The sequence below is a fragment of the Ammospiza nelsoni genome, chromosome 8, assembly GCF_027579445.1.
Source record: "Ammospiza nelsoni isolate bAmmNel1 chromosome 8, bAmmNel1.pri, whole genome shotgun sequence".
Taxonomy (NCBI): domain Eukaryota; kingdom Metazoa; phylum Chordata; class Aves; order Passeriformes; family Passerellidae; genus Ammospiza; species Ammospiza nelsoni.
In genome coordinates, this window is record NC_080640.1 from 13,352,937 (window position 1) to 13,370,121 (window position 17,185).

At 39.0% G+C, this 17,185-nt stretch overlaps 1 protein-coding gene across 3 annotated transcripts in view; it reads left to right on the top strand.

Moving 5' to 3' along the window:
- The window catches only part of BTRC (beta-transducin repeat containing E3 ubiquitin protein ligase), a 114,843-nt gene that overhangs the window by 22,167 nt on the left and 75,491 nt on the right, over positions 1–17,185 (top strand). For 2 of the 3 annotated variants that reach the window (XM_059476816.1, XM_059476817.1), the window contains exon 2: positions 5,115–5,222. The exons of the other annotated variant lie outside the window; for it this stretch is intronic. In XM_059476816.1, the coding sequence (XP_059332799.1) occupies positions 5,115–5,222 (108 nt within the window). The remainder of the gene's footprint in view (positions 1–5,114; positions 5,223–17,185) is intronic. 3 annotated transcript variants of the gene reach the window in all.

The window sequence follows — 17,185 nt, forward strand, 5'->3', positions numbered from 1 at the left end:
TATGCCTTGCATCCATTGTTGGGATAGAGGAAAAGAAAAAAATAACTAAGCCCCACAAAATCTCCTAAAATAAATAATAAAAAAAAATCTCATTCTATTTTGACAGCTTTTTTAGAAGTTGTATTATATTTTTTTTTTTTCAGATTAGAAGAGCTACCAAAGCTAAAAAATGAAATATGTATGACAGGTTTTTTAATTGCAAAAGTATACAAGATGCACTGGGAGTATTTTTTTTTAATACTTATATATATTTAATAAGAAAACACCTCTCAGAACAGTAGAGGGAAACATAAGAGATACCTTTTCATTTTTATGTGTATGTGAGAGGTTAAAATAATGAAAAGTGGACCAGGGAAAGGATCCAAAATAATTTTTTATCCAGAAGTAAATTTCTGGAATTGTTATTAAGTGTCATGAGATCAGCATTTGTAATGTAAATAGCAGCTGCCTTATCTGATATGTTTCATGCAATGTGTTGCATTCTGTGGTGACAGGAATAGTGCAGACTGAACACAATGTGAAAGTGATGTATGTTATATTTTTGGCATTGGCTTAGTTAAGTATGTGGCCAAAAAAGTATAAAAGGAACTGAGTGAGATTGAAAGGTCTTAAAGTTTGTTCTCCCATTTTTTGTGGTGTATGATAAAAATAATTCTGAATATTAGGAATCCTAGTAAGATCTGAGCGTGTGTTTGATAAAGGATTAAAATTCCTTAGGCACATTTCCTGAGAATTAGGTTTTATAGAGCATGCAGGAAACAGTAGTGGGAAAGAGACTTTCAGGGAGAATTGTTTTTGCCAGCCATCCCATATTATTTGCTTTCTGAAGTGGTGATCTGTCCCCTCATATCAAGCTCACATCTGTTTATATATTTCTAATACCCTTCAGAGCATCCCGTATGTTTTATCTGCTCCAGTTTGGCTGGTAGAATTTCTAGGGCCCCTTTTCCCCTCATGTCTTGGTTTTTGTAAGAGTTAGAAATTGTGATTGGTTTATCTTTAGAGTTCACCTGCTTAAGGTGCTGAATTCTGTACTAGAAGGGAAACAATTCTGAACTAGGGAAGGACTGCAATAGATGTGGTTAGCATCTGAAATTAATTTTATGTACAGTACACCAAACACCAGCCCTTGGGGAGAAAATTTGGTTTCCTCTTTAGCTTTGTCACTAATTTGTGAAGATGTACAAAAAGTTGTTAGGCTGCCTGTAAATCAAAGGTGTTTTAAGTGCACAGGTTATCATAAAGTTCAGTACAGGGTTCTTACAGGGGTAGTAGGTAATACCTCACTATTTTAAAATGTGCCACAATTAGAGACAGTAATTCTGCACTACTGTCTAATTAATTTCTTTGAAGTGACTATGAAAAAAATATCCTTCAACTACTGTTTGATTTTCTTTTGGTCATTCTTGTTTTACAGTGAACTCAGTAATAGTCAGTTTATGCTTTCATACCTGTGCACTGTAGTTGTGAACTGTAGTAGTTCAAGAACTTTATTTTTCCCTGTGTAGAGCCACTTAGTTTTACAGGACAAGGTGATATATTTCTGACCTGTAACACAATTTACTAAAACTGTGTTAGTTACCCCTAGTATATTGTATTTGCTGAAGGACTAGAAGAGAACAAATTTGATAAGAAAAACCCAGTCTGAAATGGTAATGTATAATCTTGTAATGCAGTAGCAAATAAAGTAAATAACCAATTTTTAGCACTGGCAAAAATTTAGCCATTGAGTGTGTATTGAAATTTGTCTTTAGGACATCAGATAATTGGAAGAGAGGGTAGACTATTAGAGGCAGAACATCTGATGTAGTCAAAAAATGTTCTTGCAATATAATTACAAGAATAATTGAAGAGGTTAAAATACATCTTCCCTTCAGCTAATGGTTACTGTCCACTCAGCTCAGGCAGAGGCTGTCCATGCTTCTAGCCTATTTTAATTCAAAGTAAGGCAAACCCATTTTAATCACCAGTGGAGCAGCTGGAACCAGCCTCTGTCAGAAGGAGGATGCTGGTCTTGTTTGAAACTGTACTCCCTGTGTTTGTTTAGTGGGAAAATACATTTCAGAGTTCAGGGAGTGGGATTTTAAAATCAATGGGAAAAAGAAATTGGGTTTTTCGTCAAATAATTCCCTGTTTTATGCCACTCAATGTGTATTAAAGATGCTTTGCTTTTCTAAATAAAAAGCTTTGCATCTCTGGGTCTGAAAGTTATGCCGACATCGAAGTATTAATGCAGTTGGGAGTTAGGAAAGTAAAGGGATTGCTGCATCCTGGTCCAGTACTTAGCAAGCAATACCAGCATTCCCATTTGGCTCTGGTCCAAGCACTGTGCTTCTGTATCTTTGTTTTGATGAATCGATGTAGATTGACTTGAGTTCAGGAGAGGATTTTTTCAGTTAGCTTTCAAGTCATGAACATTGAGGCCAGTCCCTTGTTTGTGGAGCTGACAGTACAAAAGTGAGCGTTTGACATGTGGCTTGCTCAGTGCATGGGGATAGAGGCTGTTGAGATTTTTCAGAGATCAGGCTCTAAATGAAGTTGTTCTGGTGGGTCACTCATCTGATTTACACACAAGCTGTTTCTATTGAAGCACCTGGGGCCTTTTGTTCAGGCTTGTGAGTAAGCTTCTTTCAGTCACCAACAGTAATTTAGTGTCTTTGCTTCATTCAATAGGTAAAAGGCAAGTACGGGAATGACATTTCCTTCCACACTGTGCAACTTCACTCTTATGTTTTTGAGATAGGTAACAGAACTGTGCCACTAATGTAGATTTTGTTATATACTGGAACAGATGCAGAAATCATCTAAGGTATTGGTAGTTTTTTACTTTGTACTTCCTAACTCTGGAACAATACTAAGTGGCAGGAGTGCATGGGTGAGGAATGATATCCTCTGTTGGACAGAGAGCTCTGCAGAATAGCCCTTCAATGTTTTCCTTTGTTATTGTGGCAATTTTAGAGGAAGACATTTCATTGCCCTGTAAGTTCCCTGGCACAATAGAGTGCCCTACCTGCAGATTGTAATGACTCTGACTTGAGCTGTAATCTCACGTAAACCTTGAGTCAATTTAAGCTTGCCTTTCCACTGACAGAGTGCTCCTCATTTTTCCTGCCTCTGTACCTTTCCATGCTTGAGTCAGTACAAATATTTAAAGTAACCTCTTTTTTTTATATTATCAGCCAGTTTTAATGGCAATCAGTTCTTTGAGTTCATTATCACAGTACAAAAAACATGAGGCAGCCTCAGGGATGGGAAAGCTTGAGAATATGGAATAAATTACAGCTGTGTGAAAAAAAAAAGTCATCCCATATTTATTTTGTATTATGTTATGAATCCTGGGATGGGTAATGGTAAGCAGCTGATCCTCACCTAGTGAATTTGCTCTGCATCATCAGAGGAACCATGGAGTGAATCTCCTGTTACTGTGATGTTCTTGGAGACTAATAAGCAGCTTTGATTTAAATAAATAAAATTGGTGAAATGCTTAACCATGGATGTCCATCTCATGTATTAATTTTTTTAAAAAAAAGGTTTTTGTCACAACAGCTTTCAGTAGCTGTAGTGATACATATTACATTGCAAAGAAAAAAAATGCTGGCATTTGGAAGGTATTTTGTATGTGGGAGTGTTTAAGAGGTTAGAGTTGTGGACAAGGAAGTATGGCTCACTTTTGTAGCTTGTTACAATACTATGGCTGTAATTTTTTTGGCTTTAGGAGGGGCATTACATACAAGTAGCAAGTTCATGTGATATGTAGTACTATGATGTACTCAAATTCTTGAGTTTCAGTATCTTTGTAAAGGGAAGAGTTGTTTGGTTGGGTTTTTTTCAAATGAAAATGCAGTGAGGAATGTATTTTAAGGTATCATAAACTTCAGTTGAGAATATTTCTATAGGTTATATTCCCCAGCACCTTTAAATACTATTTCTGGAACAGCAGTGTAAATTGCAACAAAGTACAGCAAAGACTGTGGTGAAAGACAAGGTTAATCTCTGTGTCTGTCTGCACAGGACCAGATTATGGATGTTGGTGATCACCTTTCTGCTCATTCAGAGATGGGTTATGTTGCTCTTACATACTCATTTAGTGCAAGATTGCGTAAGGTTTTCTAGCCCTCTCAAGAGCAGGAAGAAACGGAGGCTCAGAAGGCAGCTGTCATTTCATACCCATTCCAGCTGCCCTTTCCACTCAAATTTCCTCCCATCCCCTCCCCCTCTATTAAAAAAAAAAGAAAAAAAGTGGGGGCAGGATTGCAAAAAAAGAAGAGTATGAGGGTTTAAAATCTCCAGCAGCTAATCTATCACATCCTTCAGTTTTCATGGCTATCTGCCAATTTAAAATACACTTGTTTTTTCCTGCCTTGCCAGTAATTAGACAAATGCAGTACTGCTTATGGCATCAAAAACTCTGTGTCTGGTAAAAGCAATTGCTATCATAATGCATCCCTAAATTTAATAGCAGTGGTGTAAAATGAATAAGCAGCTCTCTATTTCAAGGGGTAATGGCTTTAACTATCAAAATTTCCTTGATTGGCTGCTTTGGCTCCTTTTTTGTATTTCTGTTTGTAGGAACTGAATCAATTTATTACAAAAATTGTATTTTATTTAACAAACAACAAGGCAAGCAAAAACATGAAACTCTTAAAAAGTGTCACAAACTTCCTATTCACCTTGGATCATAGGTTTTTTCTGTTATTTAGGAAAATCCATTTACAGACAAAACACAAACCTTTTTTTCCCTGCAAGTATTAGACTTAAAGTTGTCGTTTACTTTTCTGCTTTCCTTGCCCAATTGCTTGCCTTGTGTTCTGCCTGGAGCATTGCTGTGGATAGAGAATAGGTCTGATTAATTGGAAAGAAACTTTCTATTACTGGGAAAACTCAACACGTTGTTGTGGAATATTAATCAAAATTTACTTTCTTGATCCATAGTGCCTTTTTTTTTGCTACTATGCCATCTGTAAAGCTTCTCTCAAGGAAAAAGATGCTTCAGCAATTAGTGCTGTCTTAAAGGGCCGTTGTGTTGATGCCATTTGGCTAAGCCTTAAAAGTTCCTGTAATCTGTGCCATCCTGTCTCATACAGCCCCATCTCATAGTTGTCCTTTCTCTGCAGTGCTCTATGCCCAGATCTCTGTGGCTGGGCTGCTCCAGCCTGGCGGACAGCATGCCCTCGCTGCGATGCCTGTATAACCCAGGGACTGGCGCACTCCCAGCTTTCCAGGTACTTTCTGTCTCTCCCCACTCCTTTTCTCTCCATCTGTGTGCGTGTGCATCTCCTTTACTTGCCTGCTTGACCTCTATTTATTCTGGTTCATACTCTATGCCTCTCCTCTGTCATTCTGATCTCTGGTATTTTAACCCATCTTGTGTAGATTCAGGGCAGCTGGGGCATTTCCATTTACCTTTGATATAATTATTTTATCTAAGTTGGCTTGATACCGTCATCTTTTTCATTGGTTTTAAATTGTGTCAAAAAGATACCACTTAATTATATCTGGCAAACAGCATCCATCACACCGTCTCCAATCTGGCTGTTCTGGCTACTTGTGATTCCCCTCCTATCTAAATTTTCTGTGTGCCACTTGAAGGACTGAGAGGGTGAGTTCATTGCCATGATGATAATTGATGCCAGAAATTCTTTACTTCAGCTTTGTTAGCAGGAGTCTGGACATTTTGACTACAGAAAATTATTATCCAAGTAAGCCATCAGTCAAAAGGCAAATAAAGGAAACTTTTTTATCCCTTTGATCTCTGAGTTTGTTAGATTCAGGCTTTTCTCTGTCATCAGTCAGTTTTCTGCCAAACCAGTTTGTTCAGACCCTTTGGGTGACCAGTGAATCTTAAAAAATGCAGACATTCTCCCATGGGTAGAGAGTAAGGTGCTGCGTGAGCATCAAGAAACCTAGACAAGGCTCTCATGATCATTGCAAGCATTTTTGATGGCATGTGGACATAACAGCAGAGTCTGAGCTCCAGAGATATTATATTCACATTGGAAACTGAGGTATTTTATAAACTGCAGTGGCTGAGGACTTAATGAGTATCTCTGCAGAGAGCATGTTTTTTTGAGTTTAGTGTCGCATGAACATTTACTTTGAGGTTTATGCTGCTAGATTATGCTATTGCTGGCCTAACCTGTGGCAGAGAGTTTTATTTACCAGCATCTTTCAAAACCAGAGAAAAAGAAAAGGCCAGAATCTTACTGAAATTTTCACTTGTTTTGGGGTGAGTTCCTTATGCACTTTAAAGGAAAGCATGCAAAGATTATTTTAAGTTTTACTTCTTGCTCCCAGAGTTAGGATAGTAATGGAAATAATCCTCTTAGTCCCAGAGGAGGTTTAAGTGTCTTGCAGCTTTTTGGTGCAACTCTTTTTGCTGACACAGCAGTAGCACTGATGGACTCTGGAAGGTGTCCTGCCAGGCCTCCTTTGCTGATCCAAGCTTTTAGTGGGGCTTTCTCTGGGGGAGGGGGAAACACGACTTTTTATTAGTCTAAGAGGACTCTAGAGACAACAGAGTTTAGACTCCTAATCCTGATTTGCATAATTTGACTAAATCATATGGGCCTAATTTTTGAGCTTTTGGCTACTGAAGGAATCTCAAATCTCTTTAAGCTTAGCAGTATATGGAAAGTAATTTATAAATTCAAATTGAGACTTCTTCCTTTCTACTTGAATTATTTTTGATTACTTAAAATAGGCATATATTAAAAAAGGAAAGATTAATTTATTTAAGCTTAAGATGTCCTTACTAATGGTAGATATGAGCAATAACTGTTCTGCTAATGCAGTGCATTGATATTTGGGATCAAATGAGTCAGCTGCACAGGGATTCATTGTGCTGGGATACTGGTAGGACATTTGCATTTCTGCAGATTTTGAGAGACATTTCCATGTGTATTTAGTGACTATGGGAATTGGGGAAGTATGTCCTACTTGCCATCTGAAATAGTAAACTGGTACTCTTCACTGAACTCTGACTGTTGTGTTGAGGAGCACATTTACTGCCAGTTGAGAGAGAAACCACATTGCCAGCAACAGCTTCTGCAGCACTGAGTCATACACATTTCAGTCCATTTTTTTCAATGGGCTCTGATTGATCCTCATTAGCTTGCATGGTTTGAAGAAAACTCCCCTCTGAGGCATGGCTTCTGCATTTTCCAGTGCAGAATGGAGTGGTTTGGAGCCTGCTTGAAGCAGTGATGTTGCAGTATTTCATCATTCTTTAATGGTTTTTTTTTTTTGGTATCAAATCTTCAGGAAAGCATTAAAGACTTTCTTGTAGCCCAGTGAATTTTCTCATACTAAGTTACTTTCTTTATTCCATAGCAAGCTTGAAGTAACTGGAGAAGCATATCAATGTTCTTTGCTTGTGGCAAAAGAGAAGATGCCATCTGGAAGGCTACTTAGTCACTGCTGAATTTGTCTAGTTATTTACATGCCTGCCTTCAGATGCTCAGACAGAAATGTGGAAAGATGCTCTTTTTGAATAGCTCAGTTAAAGTCTTGCTGACTCCTCATGGGAAGCACTGGCAGGTAGTTGATTTAGAGATAATTCTGTTAATATGTCAAGTACTTCATTTTTCTTCTTTGTGTTTTTATTATTGGAGACAGGTGAAAACAGGATCTTCTGGTTCCTCAGCCCTGTTTTTAGGCAATCATCCTGCAGTGGGAAAGGCTTTAAGGCTAAACCCATGAATAGGGGAATAAGGAGCTAGAAACAGTTCTTTTTTACATCTTTTATCTCAAAGGACTTTGCAGCTGATAGCCTATTGTGTAGCTGAATTTCATAGCAATCATGGTGGAAGATGGCAGCAGATTGGAACATGAACTCCTATAAGGCACTGTGGGAAGTGGTCAAGTCAAAGAGGGTATTTTAACAAGAAAAAGGCTAGCTATTCTATTTTCAGGGTCTTGGATGTCAGATATTACAGTACTGTTAATCTTCAAAGCAACTGAAAATTAGGTTGCATATTGGTTCTCCTAATAATAAAAAATAAATTATACAGAATATGCTCTTTTTTCTTAGAAATTTGTGCTTTGGAAGTTTACAGATGCGCCAACAGGTGCCTGTTTTCATGACATTTTCCATGTGAAGATAATTACTTTACCTGTTAAAATATTTTTCTATGCATGCTCACAAGGCTCTATTTATGTTGCTTTTCATAGTTGAAGCTCTTTGAAAATTCAAATTTACAATTACACTCATCAAGTATGCCAAGGGAATGATTGTATTAATCCTTCCAGGTCGGCAGAAGACCAAAATATTTTCTTGAATTAATTTCTGTAGACTGTTGTATAAATGAAGAGGCTTGAAGAGGAATTTGAAAGTCTTGCCAAAGATTTTATGTATTGCCATAATAGCAGAGAGCAGTCTGCCTCTTCCTTTTTACCTAATTCACAGCCAACACAAATACCAGCTCCTGTTTAGATTGTAGACTTCTTGGGACAAGAGTCATGCTTTTACTACCTTTGTCTGGAGCCTAGACACAGGTCAAAAAGAAGAGAGTTGTCTTGTCAGCTTTATTTTGCCAAATCTGAAACTTTTATTTCTGTAACAGGCTCTGGTAGTCAAAGGGGAGGATTAACTTTTGTGGTGGAGGTAGCAACGTCTTGTTGAATTCAGAAATGTCTCTACAGAATGTCAGAAATTTGCATTTTGTTTTACCTGAAGATCTTGGCCATAAAGAGCTATACCTCAGTGTTTGTCAGGTGAAGGGGATGATTCTGCTAGGTTTTGCAGAAGTGAGCATGCATGTGAGACTTCCTTAGTCTGGGCTAAAAGCTCTGTCCTGGGGAGGACAGCATGGGTGTACTGTGCTAGGCAAATTGGAGCAAAAGGGAGTGCACTTGAGGCTGTGCAGGATGGATGTGACCTCTATGGACTGAGATTACTTTTGCAGAAAGGTGAACGTACCAAAGATGTTAAAGGTATGCAGTGATGGAAGTCTGTTGTCCCTGTGAGACAGGCATGAACTTATTCTTCAAATTACCTTTACTTTTTTTCCCTAATGTTTATATTTTTGTGTTACAAAGCAGAATATTTGTCAAAGAAGCATTGTCAGTGTATTGGTAGAAACAGTTGTGTCTCTAAATTTCCTTTGGCCTGTTCATGCACTTCTGTGTTAGAAGTTGACGTTTTATTGCTGGAAATACAGTGTAAATGTGAGCAGTAGTACATCATTTCTGGTTATACAGGAGGTTAGAGCTGGAGTCTTGGGGTGGGCAAACTGCATGCTCAGAAATGTGTTTGTGAGAAATACATTTGAAGGAAATTGTTTGGCTTTGGAGTCAGTGTTTGCTGGTGTGCATAGTTCTGTCTCTAATTGGGAAAGATATGGGGTGTCCAGTCACAGACTCCATCAGCACGGAGACACTAAGCCTGCTTTGTATTCACCCTCTTGCTCTGCCTGTGGCTGTGTGAAGCCTGCCCGGGGGCTGTTTATAGTGCACCTCTGAAGCAGAATCCTAATTTTGGTGACTAATAGCCAGAGCATGTGGCTCCAGCACCCCCCTGGCTGGCAGCAGGCTCTACCCTGGTTGTGAATGTAGTTAGGTGGCCCCCAACTGTTTACAAGACAGCAGAGGTGAGATCTTTGATTGACAAGTCAGAAATGCATTAGATCATTCCTCTGCCAGTCTCTGGTTCATGCTGTTAAAAATGTCAGCCTCTCCAAGTTTGAATGGCAGCCCGAGGGCCTCAGAAGCTTTTTGTTTTCTGAGATGGAAACACAAATTGGATGTGTGCCTGAGCGCTTCATCCTGGGCTGTAATTTCATCTTTTAGCTAAGAACCACAAGGTACATGAGCAAAGCACCCTGTAAACAATAATACTGGGGAAAAAAATAAACAAGGTCGTGTTTCTGGTACGTTGATCCACTGGTGTCCTGACCTCTATCACATTGAACATCTCCACTCTGATTGCTGTTCCCTTTGGCATTACAATGAGAGGAGATAGACTGACACAGGAGGCAAAGATTTAAAGTTGCAGTGCTGTTGCACATTCCTTGTATTGGCTATGAAATATTGAACTGCCACAATGTGACACCTGGTTTTTTCAGCAAAGTTTCTTGTTGGAGGTGTTCAGCAGCAGTCTTTTCTGTTTTTCCTCATTTTACCACCTGGCAGGAGCAATTATAAAGGCATGAGAGACAATAAAAATGGAGCAGAAATGAAGCCAAGTCGCATTTTTGTGATTGCCTCCAGCCCCATTTGTAGCTCAGGCTTTTGGGAGCTTCATTGTAGGAACACCACGATGGTTAGCTTAGCTGGAGATATCTTTAAATAAAGTGCCCAGTGACTACAGAAGAGCTTTCTTGAACATTTTTAGGATTTATCCCTCTTTAAATCTGGTGATGTTGTCTGGCTGGGTGATGCTGGGGAGCCCATCAAACTCAGGGAGTTGCCCAGGGTGTGCTGCAAAATCTTAGCTCACGGGTAGTAGCAACAGCAAGAGATATTCTTCTCCTTTCAGGTGGCAAAGAAATGAAGGGGACTAGAAAGAAATCTTTCTTTGTGGATCAGTGGGATGGGTTTGGTTGTTTTTTTGTAGCACATCACTAATTTCTAATTACATTGAGTAATTACATTTAGTAATAGAAATTGGCATTTGTTCTGCACCCATATTGATCCTCAGAAGTTCCATGTGTTTTTATTAGCTCTTTAATCTGAGTATCAAGAAGTGTGACAGTATCTCTCACTGAGAAATACCACCTCAGTGTTTCCAGGACAATGATTAATTTAAACTGCATCGTAGCTACAAGGCCTCCCCCTCCATCAGCCTGGGTAGTGATGGTCCGGTTACTACTAATGTGCTTTTCTCGCTAAGGTGAGGGCAAGGTTTTTAGCACACCAGCACCAGTTTGACTGTTGCGTTTAAAAAATGAAACAAAACTCATCCGAGTTTTCCTTCCTCCCTCGTTAGGAGTCAGGAAGGTGTGCAAAGCCGTAGTGACAAACGGCATATGCAGCGCCGCGTTGGAGGCATACAGGTATCTTTAAAGCTAGCTCCGGTTCCTCCGGATTGAGAACATCTGCTTGGAGGTATTGTGGAGCTCCACAATGCACTAATTGAATTACTCTTTTCTGGAGTTGCAGGCTGCGCTAATTGAATTAGAAGGCGGCTGTGCGTGTGCGCGCTCGGCGCGGGCGCGGCGCGGGGCGGGGGCCGGGCCATGGCGCGGGCTGTGCTGCGCTCCCCCGGCCGCGCCCGGAACTGCAGCCCCGGGGCTCGCCGGCCTTTGCTGCTTCAATCGCATTGCAGCGACTCTTCCGTGCTGCCCCAAAGCCTGCATCTTTGTCCCTTTCTGTGCAGAAAGGAGGCTCTGAGGGTACCCCGCTCCAAGCCCCTCGCACCAGTCATAGATGGTCCAGTGCGTTTAGAACCAGCCTAGTCCCTGTAAATCGCCCCGTTATCACTTTGGATTTGGTGGCTGGGAGGACTTTGGAGGGAGCCGGTGGCACAAGATCGAGTTGTACCTATTTGTGCGCAACTGGCAAAAAGATAACACCAATGATTTTAATTTAAAAATGCAAATACGGTATTTTACAATAAATTTGGAGAAGTCATGAAATACTTTCTTACCTGCATCTAAATTTAAGCAATGTTAGAATTCAGTCACTCTTAGGAAATATGCAGAGATAGTTCTGAATAGTTCTGTATAAGGAGAAGAAAATGAAACATTTCTTCTCTGAAATAAGGTGAACACACACAAAATTTCAGGGAATCAACCCAAACACTCTCAGTAGAAGAGCACTTGCTAAATTTTAAAATTTATAGCTTGAAGAAGTACTTTGCTACACTGCGTCGGATAGATTTCAACTTATTTCCTCTGCTTTCTGTTGGCTATTACTTACATAGTGTGTAAAAATACTCAGCTATTCTCTTTCCTGTATTCTTTCCTCCACAGATAACCAGCTGTCTCACTTTTCCATAAAATCTCAGCTATTTTCACTCAGTTTTATCTGTGTTTGGTAGGTCATTCTCATAAACATAAACCATATCAGAGACAAGATAGTATTTATTTTGCTTTAATGGTTTCTTATATTTTGTTAGATTTGAAATAAAAATAATTTGCTAGAATATTCTGCAAACTAAGTAAAATTAAACTCTCCTTGTGAAAAAACGTAGCAAATATTCTGTGATATGCATGATTCTTTTTTATGATGTTTGTATACTTGCCTTGTGTCTGGTGATGTTAAACAGGGCTTCTAATTACCACTAAGAATTGGCAAAATTGATACTAAAGTTATTTAACAACCAGCCGCCCCTTGACATAAAATGCAGATTTTTTTTGTTAAATAGATGAAAGAGGTTTTTGTGGCTTTTTGAGGAGAATTCCCAAAGAAGTTTGTACTTTGCGAATTCTGGTTTTTGGATATTATTTACGTTTATAGTTGTTTCTCTCTAGCATTTTTTAATATATTTCCTTATTTAAATATATGTGTATATGTGTGTATAAGTACAAAAAAAAAATCAGGATTTCAGTCTTCTTGGCTCCTTTTCTACACAGTCAGGTAGACTGCTTCTAGTAGCCATTGTGAATGAAATAGCCAAGTAACTCATTGATTGTACCCAAGTATTTATTTAGGGCTCATGTCTAAAGTTCGTAAATGGCTGCCAATATAATTTGGTACCCTTGTGGAATTTTCCAAATTGTGTCTGTGTATAGCAAGATCAACCATTGCTTTTTGCCTACCTTCTACAAAAAAATCCCTGTGATTTATTCCCTCAAAATACAACCATATATCCAGCGAACAAAGGAAGCAACTCTTCATTCAGCCAATAAAGCTGCATACACTTCTACTCTTTCAGGAATATACCTTGCTCTTCTATCACATCTTTAGAGTAATAAACTGTGCAGCAACCCTTTGATGTAGGTAATAACATTTGACCTTGCAACACAGTACGTTCCCTTGTGCAAATGAAGACAAACTTAACATGATGATGTGGTGGTTGTTCATTAAAAAAACCCAAAGACACACACACAAAATTAGTGTGTAGGATTACACACTTATATCCAGTGCCTTCTTTTGGTAAAAGTCAGAAGTGAAGATGGTTGTGGTGAGATTGTCACATTTAAAATAATGTGAGAGTGAATTTGGTGCTGCCTTAAGAGGCTGTAAATGGGAAAGAATCTATTCCATCCAGTGTATAGAGTGCTTTTAAAATCAATCTATTTCTAGAAACTAAATTGTCCTGGGACCAGCTCTTGATATAAAAATTCATAGAAACCTGTTTTTCCGAATGTGGTAACTTCTTGCCATAGTGCTGTAGTGTTAGAATTCACATTGGCCAGGTTGTTCTGTAAATTAAACAGTGACAGCTTCCCTCAGGGGAGCAGCCAATGTATTTATGATGATGTGCTGATTACACAAAATACACTGCAAGCAGAAAACAGCTGCAGAGAACAAACCTCTTAAAAGAATACAATTACAAATAGCACCCTCAGTATTTCTAGTGGTGAGAGCAAAATACAGCATGCTAATGCAGGCTTCTAGTTTGCTTCCAAAGAAGAAAAGAGATCTACAGAGAGGAGGCTGAAGTATGGTTGGATGCACACACAATGCCAATGTGGAGCAGCACATAATCCCCTCCTGAAGGTGAAGGGCAAGAACACACCTCAGGCCTGCTTTTTAGCTGTCCTTGTTGCTTAAAATTCCTGTGACTGCAACTCCAGCAGCACTGGCTGGTGAGGTGTTGGGGCTCTCTGGCTTGTTGGTGTTTTGACTTCTGTGGTTCATACCGTGTCCTGGTTAAGAGCTGAGATGTGATTAGATGACTAATTTGTGCTACCAGTATGACCATTATGAAACAGATCATGGGAGATAGTATAGGGGAAAAAAAAAAAGGCCCTGGTTTAAAGCTGAGCTTTTTTTGCTGCTAATTATTGCTTTGAGGGAACTTTTGGAAATAAATTCCAGTTGTTGTTTGCAGTAGCCTGCAGTGTTTTGTTTTTAAAAGGTTCCTGTTTTGTATGTGTGGGGCAAGGTCTTGTACAGTTCAGTTTAGGATAAGATGAAACTTGAAACATAGTATTACTGGAAGATAATGGAGGTGGGACTGTGATTGTAAACTCAGGACACAGACACATGAAGAGAAAAAAGTCTTCAGCTGGAAACGAGGAATGAGAAGTAACTGGAATTGCTTTGTGTAGTGTGGCTGTATGCAAGAGAGTTGTGATAAGGACCACAAGGTGGGATTTTCTGTTAGGGCTTTTTGAAAATGAGAAGTACATGGCAGTGGCAGCTCCCACAACTGCTAATGCCTCACTTTGGAGGAATGCAAAAGCAAAAAACCTCCACAAATCCACAGCACATTCTTTTTTTGTCTGAGTTGATCTGTCACACTTAAATCGTTAAAATATAACATTCTACTTTTGGCTATGCCGTGTATGTATGTGGGAGTGTGAAAATACAGAGAATGCCCTTTTCATCCACTTTTTCAGAGTTACTGATAGATAAGAATGATGACTTAAAAGTCTGGAATTACTGGTGTTTGCTATCTTTGTTATGTTCTGGGACTGTATCAATAAAACATACTTCAAGCAAAAAAACTACCTTTTTAAAATGAAGAAATGTTGTCCTTTCAACATACAGATCTGATTTTAGAGCAGATGAGCTAAAAGCATTGGTACTCTAATTTGGAAGGACTTAATTCACTAGCTTTGAAGAAGTATCAGGTTTTCCAGCTATGGATTGCTGGCTTGTACTAATAGACTGTTATTCATCTGTCTGTATTTTCTTTAAATCGTTTTTGAGCCCGTGTGTGTTGTCCTGCTCTGCTTACATGTATCCCATGTGGCAAGAGGGAGTTTTGTATAATCACCCTGCTTTAATCAATAGAATAATTGATAAACCAGATAAGATTTAAACTGATTACCTCCCCGAGTAGAACTCCCTGAGGGCCTTGGACTCTCTTAATTTTGACATGTATGTTGTGTACCCCGTGGATGAAGTGCAGTTTGAATTATCTGTTTTTATTTGCTTAATGATGGGGAGGGTGTTAAAGTCAAATGTTTAATTAACCCAGCAATGGGCTGCGCTGTCACTTACACACACATCCAGCTGATTGAGATATCTCACCGAGAATACTGAATAGGAATGATAATGTGGCACTGAGACGGAAGATTGCTTTTTCAATCCATTTGCTGGGTCACTGCTTTGAATGTCTTACTGGATGAAAGGCATTCAGCCTGGAAAAAAAAATTCAGCATTTAAGTACATTTTGTTTTCCTGGCCCCTTTCCACCAAGAAGTTAAATAAAACAGATATGCTGTAGGTTTAATAAGCCATTCATGTTGTAGCAAAAAAGCTGCAACTACTGGATCTCAAATAGGCGGTGGTCTAGAGTTGTATTGTTTCCTGTAGGAACAAAATGTTTGCCAGCCCCAAGGTATCTGAAGGTGAGAACCTATGTGCATCTTTATCTTTCCTTCTTTGGCTGCTTGGCTACTCACCCTATTTGATGGTCTCCAAATCATGTCCAACTCTTTTTTCTTACCCAGTGCAATGAAATTTAAAATAATACTTTATAACTCCTAGTTAAAGAAAATGATGTTGTAGAGTTGGAATTATTTTACAGTGGTAGAACCTAGTAGTGAATTGTTAAATTTAAATATTGCAGGAGGGGCTGTTGTGTTGCCAAATTTGCTCTGGCCAAGTCAGGAGAACCCAAGGGTTTGTTTCTTGGGTGGCAGCTGTTCAAATGCTGCAGTGCTTGCTAGCCAAACATTATAATGTGCAGTGCCTAATCTGTAACTTTCAATTCTTTTATTAGAAGATTATAATTTTTTTTTGCTTAATTGATTGAGCAACCACACCTATTTTTCATATCTGCAGTGAGGTTTTTCAACAGCACTGTATGGAGGTAAACACACCCTATATTGGGAGCTAACTAAATTTGCCTCATAGCCCAGTGGTGTGATTGATGCTTCTTGTGATAAATGTAGCTCTGGAAGCTTGAAAAAGCACCGAAGCCTGACTGTATGGACTAATTACTACTGTGAGGCACATTGGGGAGGTGGAGCTGTGTTATCCACACTGCTCGATGGTGACTCCATAGGTACTTTGAACCTGTTCCAGATTGAGAACCAAGTAGCTTTGGCTGCAGGGTCGCCTGGCTCACAGTGTCAAAGACAAAGATCTGGGTGCCTCCACATTCGGTGGTGTGGACAGTGTGCTGTGAATTCCCATCAGTCTGACCCTGCACTGACATCACTGAATCCCCATTTCTTAACAAGCGAGCTGCTTTAGGAGAGAAACTGTGCCTAAAAAGTTAACAAGTTTTGTTCCCCTATGCTGTCATTTTTACTTTGGATAATTTGTGCATCATGTTTTTGTTTTGGATCTCATTTTCCCCTTTTCTGCAATAAAAATAAGGAAGGAAAAAACAACAAGTAAAGCATAAAACAATACTGTGAGATGAGGATTGTGTGGTTGATTTAGGTGTTTGGGAGTGAGAATGCCACAGGCTCTGAGGAAGGGATGTGATGACAAGTGCAGGTATTTTGTCCGTTTGACAAGAAAGCTCAGAATGAGAGGTTTTGGAAAGGGAAAATTATAATAATAAGTGTAGATGATGACCAGGAATGAGAGGGGAGGGGGTTTTATAGTCAGGCCAGTGAGATGGCATTGGTTCTTCTAGAGAAATAGCTTTAAAAGTTAGTTAGAAAATAGTGCTTGAAGAAGAATGATTCCTATATAGCTTAGATCAAAGTTACAAGGTGCTTATGTAGCTTGAGTTGCAAGATATCAATATAACCTGATATATCTATATAACCTGATACCAATATAACCTAAATAATGACTTTTTATATATTTATATAACCTGATACCTATATAATCTGAATCATAGCTTTTTATACCCATATAACCTGAATTATAACTTTTATACCTATATAACCTGATATAAATAACTTTTGATGCAATGTAATGACTAGTATATGTTTAACTAGTTGCTTAATGCTGAATAGACAAAAAAGAAGAAGAAACCTTGCCAGGTGGATAGAAACAGATAAGTGTAGTACTAATGAAAAATTGGCAAGTGCAAAGCTAGTTAGCCACAAAACAAAGAATTTAGGCTGGTTAAGACCAGACAGACCAAGGAACGCTGTAACTGCGCTTGTTCCAAAGACAAAGTTGAAAAGTTCAGATGTGAAGAAGATCATGGAAGCCTTCATCAAAA